This window comes from Leuciscus leuciscus (assembly GCF_965113295.1).
Source record: "Leuciscus leuciscus genome assembly, chromosome: 15".
Lineage (NCBI taxonomy): Eukaryota > Metazoa > Chordata > Actinopteri > Cypriniformes > Leuciscidae > Leuciscus > Leuciscus leuciscus.
The window spans coordinates 36,837,565-36,850,176 of record NC_138739.1 but is presented as its reverse complement, the minus strand read 5'-3'; the positions used below and the strand labels follow the sequence as shown (position 1 = coordinate 36,850,176).

The 12,612-nt window shown below is 39.0% G+C and overlaps 1 protein-coding gene and 1 long non-coding RNA gene across 3 annotated transcripts in view; one reads left to right on the top strand and one right to left on the bottom strand.

Moving 5' to 3' along the window:
* The window catches only part of LOC309475213 (uncharacterized protein), a 58,896-nt gene extending 49,133 nt beyond the window's left edge, over positions 1 to 9,763 (top strand). Inside the window, exons 3-5 of one of the 2 annotated variants that reach the window (XM_082137928.1) lie at positions 8,791 to 8,904; positions 9,294 to 9,358; positions 9,544 to 9,763. In XM_082137928.1, the coding sequence (XP_081994054.1) occupies positions 8,791 to 8,904; positions 9,294 to 9,358; positions 9,544 to 9,633 (269 nt within the window). In that variant the 3' untranslated portion in view covers positions 9,634 to 9,763. Of the gene's footprint in view, positions 1 to 8,766; positions 8,905 to 9,293; positions 9,359 to 9,543 lie in introns of both variants that reach the window. The other variant, XM_082137927.1, reaches the window with a different exon arrangement.
* LOC309475245 overlaps positions 1 to 12,612 on the bottom strand; it is a 271,995-nt gene that overhangs the window by 82,109 nt on the left and 177,274 nt on the right. The window lies entirely within an intron of this gene.

Sequence of the window (12,612 nt, the reverse complement as noted above, 5' to 3'; positions counted from 1 at the left end):
TCAGATTCTAGCGGTTCATGAGAACATATTGAAAGTCTTTATCTGAAATGTAAGGTCCACTAAAGACTCCTGGAATTGTAATGTTAAACATCAAAGTAGTTATTAAGGTTTTGTAACAATAACGACTCGGGGTAATGTGAATTAGCTCAAGAATATAGGGAATTTTGGAAATATTAATAAATATGACTCATGGTCATAATTCATAAGTCGCATGTACATTTATTTTATCAATTATCGAGATTACCTTGTTCTGTACTGTCTGATCATTACAGTTAAGAAGGGGGTATCCCTTTTCAAACTCCAAGAAAGTTTTATCTTCTGGCCACGAATATCAAACTTACTGAGTTTCTGAAAGGACTACTAAATGTAGTTTATATCGAGCTTGTAGCTTAGATCTTGAAGTTTCATTGACTTTATAAGGCGGGTCTTCAAACACAGAGACAATTAAAAGTATAAATGGGTTTATTAATAAAATGGCACACACTAGAGATTATATAAACTACAAACATAAACGTACGTAAAAATGCAAACAAACAAATAAACATTTAACCGAACAAAAACATAAACATAGCGTGATCAGAATGAAAATGAAATGAAAGAAAGAAAGATATAGAGGGAAGATAGAGGGTAACTTGGTTCACAGACCTAAGACCTAGACACCTGGAACAGCTTTTATAGGAATCAATATACTTGCGAGTGCTCTTTCTGGTCAGGCTAGAGAGGGGGGGCGCGCGTGCGCGTGTCCGGCTGGTTTGCGTCTAGCTTCGTCTTCTGGGTCGTTTCGCAAGACGATGTAAAGGCTCACTTGAATTTAATGTTACCGAGAAAGTTCAGATTCGTCTCCCGGGATGGGAGAGGCTGGAAATCTTAGTTGCAAAGACCGGCTGCTATGACTCGAACATGGGTTCGTTCGATGGAGAAGGCCAGGGCCTCCTTCAGATGTTCCTTGGAGAAGCGCTGCGCCGGGGAGAAGAAGGTCCGAAGAGAGGAAGTTGAGTTGGAAGAGAGATAAGAGAACGAGGAAACTGAAGGTCTGGACTTTTATCAGTGTCCCATGTGCCGTCCCCTCCTTCGTGTAGGACGAATCAGCTGTCGAGATTTTTCGAGCGGGAAGATTCCTTTGTCCGGTTAGACACGCCCACTCGAATGAGTCATGATTGACTTTAACTTGAGAGGATTTTCTCCAGACATATGAACTTATAAAACAATGCGCATCACTGAATTCTGCTATCGGAATTCAACTCCGTTAGCTGGAGAGGATTACAGAGATATCAAAAATAGAATATAGGCTTTGTAGCCATGCAAAGATACATTATTATGCATTTGTATAGGCAATAGCAGTTCTATTAATGTTACAAATAGGACATATGCTTTCCTATGGTTTACACACACCTCTTAACACACAAATATATATATTTAGTACATTTAAGAGTGACTTTATGGGTAAAAGTCCTTTTCTGTAGGGGGTTTCTGTTTCAAAGTCCAGAGTGTGTTTGTGTGTGTGTGTGTTGGAATGTTGCGACCCTGTTATCTCATGCATAGGGCTGGATAGCTCTGTGGTCAAATTTTATGACCTGCCAATGAGCTCGGGTTACGGAATGCGATTCTACTGGGAGAACATTCTTCAAAAATACATTTCAGAGCCAAACACTCGAAGATCATAACTATATGATCAAAACAACATTAATCACACATACATACAGGAAGTTCAGATACACGTCTGAGTTACACACATTAAAAGAATGTTGAGTTAAACACAACGGATGTTTGTGTGTGTGTGTGTGTGTGTGTGTGTGTATGTGTGTGTGTGTCATGAGGCTGTAAAAGTCACAGGGAGTCCGCGCTGAACTGGGGGGGGGGCGACAGACACCCCGGCGCTGGTGAATTATTCCGTGGGGAATTATTAACCAGCGCTGTTTGGACAAAGAAGATGTGTTCGACATCACATGATTCACTTAATGTGAAAAGCAGATGTCAATAGCCGCGTTTCCATTACCCTTCAAATTGCGCAAATTGAAATTGCGAATTGAAAATACGCTTAATGGAAACACGTCAATTTCGCAAAAACTCCCATTTATCGCAAAAAAGTTTTTACGCTCTCATGAGGTGGTTTTTCAGGCAATTCGAAAAATGAATATTTCGCAAAACTGCAATGGAAACAGTTTTTGCGCATTTACAGTCACCTGACTTAGAAGACGCAGTGTGTTTGAAGTCCATGTATAGCTACGCAAATAATAATAATTTTATATTATTTTATTATAACATTTAATAGGCTATATTTAGAAGAGGCTTTTATGCAAAAAAGGAACAAAGCTGAGCGTGGAGCGCGCACTGCATGACACGGAGGCGCGGCCGCAAACACTTGCATTTTCCTATCAACAGTGGAAACAACTTATACTCTATCATTTCTGGTCAGACAGAAAATAATAATACATTATTCTCAACCACTTTTATTTGTGTAAACTCACAATAACAAGAAAATGCTGTGCTTTTGTAAAATAAAAGAAACAATCAGACGCACATGATCTCCGTAAACTGGGGCGCGAGAACTGAAACAAAATATAGCCTGTGTAGGCTAAAGCTTGAAATGTCCACTTTAAAACGAACAAATTCGAATCGAAAGCTAATACCTTCTGATTATGTAGGCTAATCCGTATGAAAGTTGCATTTCTCTCTAAAAGCGCATCTGATAACAGCGGAGATGGAGATGTGATTTTAGCCGACACTTAGAAAACAATAGTTTATTAATTATATTAATGGCTCTTCTCATTCAGCACTGCGGGAAATACATCAATTCAGTTTCTAATTTGGCCTTAGAAAACCAGTAAAATCGACATGTTTTCCATATTAATTTGTGAATATTTTAAATGTTTAATAAAGGGGCAAAAAGTCATAAATAAAGCACAGCAGTTGTGTGTAGCCAGTTCAAATTAAAATTTTGGTGTTCAACTTGTTTTAAGAAGACAACAACCGTTCATTTTTCGTTTTTCAATTAGGGGTTAAAAAGGAAAAACAAATAGACACAAAAGTTGCCTACATGGATCATTTGGACAGAACACGAGACAGAATTATTTATTAAATTCATAAAAGAAACAATAATTAGCCTATAGGAATACTGGATTCTAAATCTCAAAGAAATGCCACAATCGGAGCAGAAATGAGGGCGAAACACCCAGAAACTCCTTATATGTGTCGTTCGGGGGTCTTTCCCTGCCATTAATGCTTGGATAACACGCCACGTCTCCTTCAGTTAATAATAATAATAATGTCTAATGCGGTGGCTGTGATATTATAACCAACGTCCGTTGCCGTGATTTTTGGAATGACTTATCGCGAGAGAAAAAAAGACGTTTTAGTCGCATAACATCGGTTAATGGAAACGCCGTCATTTCGCAATAGTTTTTTATCGATATTTAGATAATAGCGCAAAACATTTGCGCAAATCTGTAATGGAAACGCGGCTATTGTTGCTACAGTTTATGTTTAACTATTTTAATATTGAAAAAACTAATAACAAAGAAATATTTTCTGGTAGTGTCTTTAAACCATACCTGCAATGACAACTCCCAATATTTATATTTTTGGCAGCCAATTTTTTTAATTTTTAATTTTATTTACTATATTCCTGACATAGATGTTCTTAATATGACAGTATGTACTTTTCTGGACTTGTGACATTTGTTGGAAAAGTAAATTGATTATTTATATTATGTTATATAAAATTTTCAGTAAATATATTTCATATTACAGTAAAGTTTAGTCACTTTGTTTAAGTTTCTGGAATATCCTATTATTGGAGCACTAGGAGGTGCTCTACAATTCAATCCACTACAATCCACAGGTGACCCCCAAAACTCCAACACAGAAACTCTTATTCTCAACATAACAGAACATTATTTACACACAGTCGGTGTTTAAAATCTGCTGCAGTCGATGGAAACAGTCTTAGTCAGCTAGTCATTAAGTGTGTCCCCAGCATTAGTCTGCTATTGGTGGCTCAAACCTCCGTTACTAACTCTGAAATTACATTTTGGTATTAGTAACGGAGGCATGGGATCACATACATCATCTGAACAATGTTTCGAGGTGTGGTAACTGTAGTATAAGCAGAATAATTGACTCCGGGCCGTTGAATTATTCGAAAAATAATGCACACCCTTCACGTCGTGACCGCATTACCACCTCGGGTGTGCATTATTTTTCTAATAATTCAATGTGGAAACTCCACACGTGTTTGTTTTGCCACTAAACATCTGAACAAACAGCTAGTCAGACGTGCACATTTATTGATTTGGTTTCATCTGTTCATCAAGATATCATCAGATGTTTTTCTTTAAGTGTTGCCCCCCTGGCCTGGTGGGTGTCAGGGGGATGGGTGTGTTCTTAAATCACTGCTCCTAATCCTTCATTGGACGCATCAGTGTGCAGTATGAATGGGCGGTTAAAGTTTAGGGAAGCTAAGATAGGTGGATTAGTCAACATGTCAACTAGCTTGGCTACTACATCCCTGTGCTGTGCTCTCCATGTGATCGGGTTCTGGACGGGAGTTGTCCTTTATCTGCTTTCTGAGCTCCACCTTTACTTTTGTTCGTACGGTTTTTGGTGTAACTTCCATCTGTTTCCGTGGATTTCCGCAGCAGTTCAAACAGTGGCTTAGCAAGTCGAGAGAAGTCTTGGATGAAGGAGCGGAATTGCCCCAGAAACCCCAGCAGGGACTTGACATCTCCAACTGTGCGAGGCTCTTTTTCTTTGAGTGCCATCACTGCTGCCAAATCCTAGTACTCTTAGTACCCGACTCCTTCCCCAGACACCAATCGGCCGAGGTAATGAACCTCTCTTTTAAACTACTCACACTTGATTGATCTTAGTTTGATGCCGTGTTCTCTCATGCGACTGAGAACTTGTCTGAGGTGATGTATGTGATCATCAAAGGACGTTGAGTAACACAGCACATCGTCGAGGTATGGAGCACAGCATTCATCTCGAATACCTTCCAACACACCCTCAATACACCTCTGGAAAGCCACAGGTGCGTTCGTCAAGCCAAATGGTATCCGTATCCATTCATACAACCCCCAGGGTGTACTGAAGGCTGTAAGGTGTCTGGATTCCTCGCTCACGAACCCTTGGTGGTACGCGCTGCCTTGATCCAGGATGGAGAACCATGTGTTGCCCCCCAAACTATCAAGCAGGTCTTGGATTTGTGGCAATGGATGACGATCTAGAATGGTCTTCTGGTTCAGGCCTCTGAAGTCTACACACAGCCGCAGAATCTGGTCCTTTTTTCGGACACAAACAACTGGAGATGAATATAAAGACACAGATTTGCGGATCCAACCTCTGTCTAGGAGATTCTGCACATACTCTTTCACCTCCTTGTATAAGTGCTTAGGTATGGAGTTATAGCACCTTTGAACAGGGTTGTTGTTCACCACATTGATTTTCAGCTGTAAGTCGGGTATAAAACCGATGCCGCCTTCTCCTTTTACAAACACATCAGACTCCTCGAAAAGCATCTGGTGCACAATCTCCTGCTGTTGCTGATCAAGATGTTCTAATTTGACCGGGGGATGCCACTTTTCTTGTGTGTGAGACTCTACTGAGCTGTTCGTTCTGCTGCTGGCACCACTGCTTGGGTTAACTTATGCGACACGCGTATGTATCACTTTTCGACTTTGCTGGCTGCTTAGCCGGGGAACACAGATTGACTGGTTTGCTGTCAACAATTTCTTCTATACAGCCTAAGACTGTCCTTGGTGGCAGAAAAATGTCATGCTTGGTGGAGTTGCAGATGGAGATTTTCACAGCTTTGGAGGCACCACCGGGCACATCAACTAACGCAGGAAATAGTTGTAGTCCCTCCGGTAAGACACTTTCTAAGGTGGGTTCAAAAAGCATTGTTCCTCCCTGTGGCCATGATCTGACACGACACTTCAGTTCACATATTTGCCCACTTGGAACTGTAAGACCTTTCTTCCCCACTCTAATGGTGTCATTTGCAGGCTTTTTTTTTGGCTGGAGTATCACTAATTACAGAGACAATAGTTTCAGCTGTATCTCGATGGAGCTTTAATGCCTCTGCTAGCAAATCACTTAGACTGACACTTCCTGGCTCTTCCAGACTCTCTAAAATGATTTCCTCTATCACATTGAACCCTAGCAACAGGCCACTAACACAGCTCTGACTCACTAGCATGGGTACATTAATGGCTACTTGACCATGTCTTACACTTTTGATTTCCACCAATATTTCAGCCCACCCGTCAAAAGGTACATCTGTGCCATTAGCAGCTGTGATTCTGAGTGGATTATCTGGTAGTAGGTCTGTGAGTGGCTGGATTTTAATGTCGGGTAAGTGTTTCTTTAGCCAGGACTTTTCCAGTATCGTAACCTGAGCTCCACTATCTAGTAGCGCATCAGTCTGCACACCGTTGAGAGTACAGGTTAGCAAGCACTATCAGTTTTGCTAAATGATTTCCTTTTCTTACTCTGTGTTTCAATAGTGATGGACAATTAGTGGGAGCCATGGAGTCATGGCTGGTTACGGAAGCAGGGGACTCCGGCTCTTGTTTGGTCACTGGTGGTCCCTCCCCAGTGACCTATCATGTTTCCCACTGGCTTAGGCTTTGACAGGCAGCCCACATCTTGGTGCCCTTCCTGGCCACACCTGAAACAGTGGTTGCAGCTTGCAGTCCCTCGAGCTAAACATGGCTTGCATTTCCCCCTTGTGGCGGACTTGGGTGGTTGCACCATACTTACGGGGTTGGCCTGTGACGGCACTGGAGTGTTGGCTGTAGGGGTGAGAGTCTTCTCTATAGTTTTTTGCTAAGGCTGAGACATGTGCTGTCAGTTCGTGTATAGCTGTGCGGTTCGCCTGGATTTCAGCTTGAGTTTGAAGAACACTGGCTTGAACTTCAGCTGGAGGCTGGACTGCATGTTGTCTCTCCCGTTGTTGCGTGGCATTGACTGTGACTTTTTTGGTTTTGTGTGTCTGACCTAGGCGTGCCTGTCTCTCAACCTCTTCACTAACTGATTTTGTCATTATCTCTAAGATGAAATCATCAGTTACACTTGTATTGGTAAGTGTGAATATACATCTGTAAATTCAAATAAAACACACTGGCATATTAGAGTTTTTCTCGATTGCTTAAACACATTTCTTGAAACTATGATCGTATTCTCAAAACAGTAAACACAAATCCATAACGTCTCACCCAATTCCCCAAACATTCTATTTTCAGGTCAAAATTAAGCTCTACACTCAAAATCATTCATTCTTGCTGAAAAACCATACTTTGCCCTCAGACATCACACACAAGCCCTCAGAAACACACACACTACAGCATAGTCTTACACACTGGTGCAATGAATTCAAAACAACATTTCCAAAACTGTTAAGTTATGTTGCTTGTGGTTCCCCCCCCCCCCCTCACAAACCTTTTCACATGATGAACACAAAAGACACAACCAATGGATACATTGGCAATTTTTTTTATTCCTTAATGTACTGTACAGTACAATACACCAAACAAACAAACAAAAAAATACTCTGCCCTAGCATCCCGTCTTTGGTCTGGGTCAGGCCAGAGGATCTCGTCCACATCACAGGCTATATTGGCCCTAGCCAGGCCGCGGGGGGTAAACTCCTCTTGTATGCCTGATCCCCGCTGGCACACATCAACTGAAACATCTGGCAGGCTTCTTCCATTTCATCGTCTCTGTGTCCTAGAAAAATAGAAGTACTGATTACTGTACTGCCCTACAAAGGCAAAACGCCGTAACATCATGTTTGGTCAAAAATGAGTTAGTGTCATTTTTGTGGTATTTGAGACCTCCTTTATCATGTGAATAAATATCGTGAGTCAATTTGATTGTTTTAACGAGAAAATAAAGGGCCATGACAACCGTAACTTCCAAAACCATAGGAGAAACCACAGCAGAACGCCGTAACAGTTGTTACGGCTCTTTGCCTTTGTTCCAGCACGCTGAAGTTGAGTTACGGTGTTCTGACTTTGTTTAGCCTGGCATCAAGAGAGATGTTACGGTGCCGCTGTGATGTTACTGTACTCTGGCTTTGTCATACTGTCAAATGTGGCGCTCTTTAATTGTCACCAAACCACGTAACATACACACAACACATCTTTGGCCAGAAAAACTGCTCCAAGTATGCAATCAGAAACAAAGCAAGGTGAACAAGCCATACTTAGATGGTATGCAAGCTAATAGGTTGTCATAAATGTTGTTATTTTTGTTCAGGGCGATGGTTCAGATCTGTCAATATCAGTGACAGCCCGGAGCTAGCTAAATTTAATCTGTGTCACGTAAGTTAGCGCTAACGTTGACACTCGCCTCACATCAGACGCCGAAAACCAATTTTCTTGATATAGAGGAGATTTACTGGTTCAAACAGAAATTACCGGATCCTCCAGTGTTGATCTTACGCACTTACAGCAGAACATATGAAGGAGGTGACTATCTAAACAGCATCTTTGAACACAAATACTCAGTGAAAACTAACAGTCGTCTTTTCATCAAAAATATCACCATTGATGAATTAGGAGTTTATTATTGTGTGAAAAATAGTGAACCACTAAAATTTAGCAACGGCATCAAAATCTACATCAGCGGTGAGTTATTTTATCATTTCATGTCTTTATAAACCACATGATGGATTCCATATTGAAAATACTGTATGAAGATCTAATAATAGTTTCATTGTTCTGTTAAAGACTGAAATTAAAAGACTGAACTACAAACCTTTTACAGACTTTGTCCAAAAGAATATTACAGACTCCGTCCACAGGAATCAGACAGATGACGCTCCACAACACCAGATACCATGGAGAAATATGACCATCATCATATCTGTCCTGCTGAATGTGCTTCTGACCATTGCATTAATAGGTTTGTTCTTGTTTTACTACAGTAAAAGTGTCATTGAACTACAAGAAGACAAATTCTACTAAATGTAGCCGTTTCACACAGATCGTGTTTTGTCCAGTCGCTTGTTTTTTGTCCGGACACTTTTGCATTGTTTTTCAAAGTAAACACACACTAAACGTGTTTAACTGTTGCGCTCACGTCTGTCTTCTGTTTCAGCGTCTCATGCGAGACATGGCGCCCTAAAAAGGCCTAAAAAAGTTCAACTTTTAAAAAATGCATTTCTCTAGACACTTTTCTCATTCCCCTGGCCTGAATCTCACATTTTTCAGTAAAACACATTCTCTGTGAATCAGCTCTTGCACTGTTACAATGTGTGAATTCAGTGATATTCATATTCAGTGCTGTTTCAGGAATGGTGAAGAGCTTTATTAATGCAACTGGAAAATCTGCGGCTCAAAACTCAAATAATCCTCAGGTAAGATCTTCAATATTAATATATGTTATCTTATTTTGTCCTCTATTATCCTGGAGATTCTTACAGTGAAACTTCAAGCTGCAAAAAATTCATTAAATGATCTGAAATGTTTATGACCAGCTGACTGTACATTATGTCTATCATACTGTATATGTCCATTCATATATAATATCGTCCTCTTTCAGTGTGCTGAAGTTGATTTCTTCATGTGCTCCAGTAACACCAGGCCTAGTCAGGAGCAGAGCACTACTGTCTACAGCCAATGTATGATGTGATACACTTTATGAATACAAAGTGTACCTACAAATGTTTATTTAAAAAAAAAAATATATATATATATACAAACTACAATTTCCTGTTATTATGTTTTAAATGTGTGGATTTTAATTTATGATTTTGAGTTTGCTGCTTTGTATGTTAATATGCAGTGTGTGTGTATGATAGTAACACTTTTTGCTGTTACTGTTTTAAGTGGAGATCTTGCTTATATAATATAATCATTTTTGTCTCTCTCTATTATAAGTGCGCTGACATGCTCAGCAGTGAAAGTTGTAAACCACATGATGAGCTTTCTTGGGGCTGAAACATGAGTGATGTTTTACAGACATTTGACAAAGCTTGAAGTCAAGAAAACAAATGTCAATAAACCTAAAGATGTTTTTTGTTTTTTTTGCCATGCATATTAATTGTTTTTAATATTTTTGCACATGTTTAAAAACATCTAACTTTTGCACAGTTTTCTGTTTTGTGGTTAACACAAGCATGGTTTCGTGCAAATGAAGTGTTCCACTGGTCACTTGATGAACAACACGATCACACACACTTGCTGCATCAAGTGGTTTAAACTTTAACCAAGTGAACATGACATCAAACACCAACACTTCACAATTATGTTCCATTTGTTAAAGTTAACCTCATTAGTTATCATGAACTAACAATAATAAAATAAATACTTCTACAGCAGAGCAGTTATTAATTGTAGTTCATGCTAATTGAATTTTTATTGAAATTTATTGAAGTACATTATTAAAAACACAAGCTGTATCTGTTAATATTATTTGATGAACCTGAGCTAACATGAACTAACAATGAACAGCTGAATTTCTATTAACTGACATTAACAAAGATTACTATATTATATAATAAATGTTAGAAATAAGTTTCACACTTCCTACTATTTTCTAGATGTACCAAGTACTAGGCAAAAAGAAATTCAATCCAGATTAATTAAAATACATAAGAGTTCTCACTTGCCTCGAGGATAAATATTGTTTATGGTGAATTAGTGGCTAATTCTGTCAAGAGACAGAAACTAAAAACCTCATCTAAACTTATGAGTTAATAATCACGGGTTAGAATGAAACTACAGTTGAAGAAAACATCATATATGTGTTTGTATGACACTGAAAAAAAGAAAACTGGGCTGTTCTCAGTGTCTTGGGTCATTTTGCTGCCAGTGAATTAGAGATGAATATATTTTTTTAAAGACAAGAGATTATATATATATATATATAGGTCAAGGGTTGAGTTTTGAACAAACAGACAACAAAACTAAGCGTGTGGCCAGAGCAAACCTGCCTTAAACTTCCTCTTGATTGTGGTTAATCACACTATTCATTTGAAAGCTCTGGGGTAAAGTTACATCTCTACTGTCGTGTGAAAGAAACAAGTGTTTAACATCATGAAGATTGTGCAGCTTTACCTCTGTGAGTTTATTGTACTTTATGAATATTTTATTGTTCTTTGTAAGATAATTTATAATGACATAATAATAATCCATATTATGTGTGTGTGGTGTTTATTCCACAGATCTGCTCATATGGTGTGAAGCTTCGGAGACTTTAACAGATCGACTAATAGATTTGGGTCTAAATGTGACTATAAACTGTGATTTTGATGTAAATGAGGTTTATTGGTTTTTACTGAAACTTCCAGATTCTCCGGTTGTCATATTACGCTCTTCCACAACGTCAGCTCTCTTTTACTACAGTAAAGCTTTTAGGCAGAAATATTCAGTGCAAAGTAAGCATCACCTGTTCATAAATAATGTCACTATTGATGATTTAGGACTTTATTACTGTGTGACCAAAGACGCTCATCCAAAATACAGCAACGGCACCAGACTACACATCACTGGTGAGTGAACATTCAGTGATCATCAAGCTTAACATTTAATCATTGTTAGACAAAACAATATTAAATATTAATATTAAACCCCTTCAATGATTACACAGTACCAACTCCAGAGATCCAGAATCATACAGTGGTGGAGAACACTGAGAAGAATCAGACATATTGGCAGATTATTAGCCTCATATCTGCTCTGTTCAATGCAGTTCTGATCATTGTGATCATAGGTGAGCTCTTTGGTGAAATTATACATGTATTTCTCCAAATGTGGACATTGTGCTCTTGAATTCTCACTATAATATCAGTATGCTATTTTACATTTATTTTAACAGCTCTTGCAGTTACAGCTCTTTATAGTGACTACAATTGTTATATTACAGAAAGAACAAAACCTGAAATGTGGGCGAATAAATAATGTTTTTGTCTGAAATACTAATTTAATGTTAAATCTGAATTCACTTTTAAGGACTATTAAAGGTGTTTGTTCATGCAAGAAACGGAGACGACTTGAAACAATTTCAAGAGACAGAACTAAAAAATCTTCAAGATAAGGATTTCAAACAACCACAAGACTCAACACATGTGTCCTAGAGTCAGAAATATGTGACCGGAAATAATGTTTTCATGTTTCCTGCTGGCTTTGTTCTATGCTTTTTGGAATTAAGTCACAGCACAAAGGAAATGCCTCCTGACCACAAGAGGGCAGTGTTGAGCAAGAAAACCAGGATTTCAAAAAAAACATTTACTGACAATAAATCAAAAACATTGACTATATTGACTAAATTGGCTATAAATGTACAAAATCAAACCAAGTTGCATTTCTGTTGTGTTTTGAACCTTTGTCTGTTCAATGAGTGTGCTTTAAAACACATAAGCCCAGACATCCCAACCTGCACAAAGCAGAGGTGTGGACTCGAGTCATGTGACTTGGACTCGAGTCAGACTCGAGTCATGAATTTGATGACTTCAGACTCGACTCGACAAAATGTACAAAGACTTGCAACTCGACTTGGACTTTAACATCAATGACTCGTGACTTCACTTGGACTTGCGCCTTTTGACTCGAGAAGACTTGCTACTTCCCATGAAAACTGGGGAAAAAATTTTCACACGGCCGCGCCACT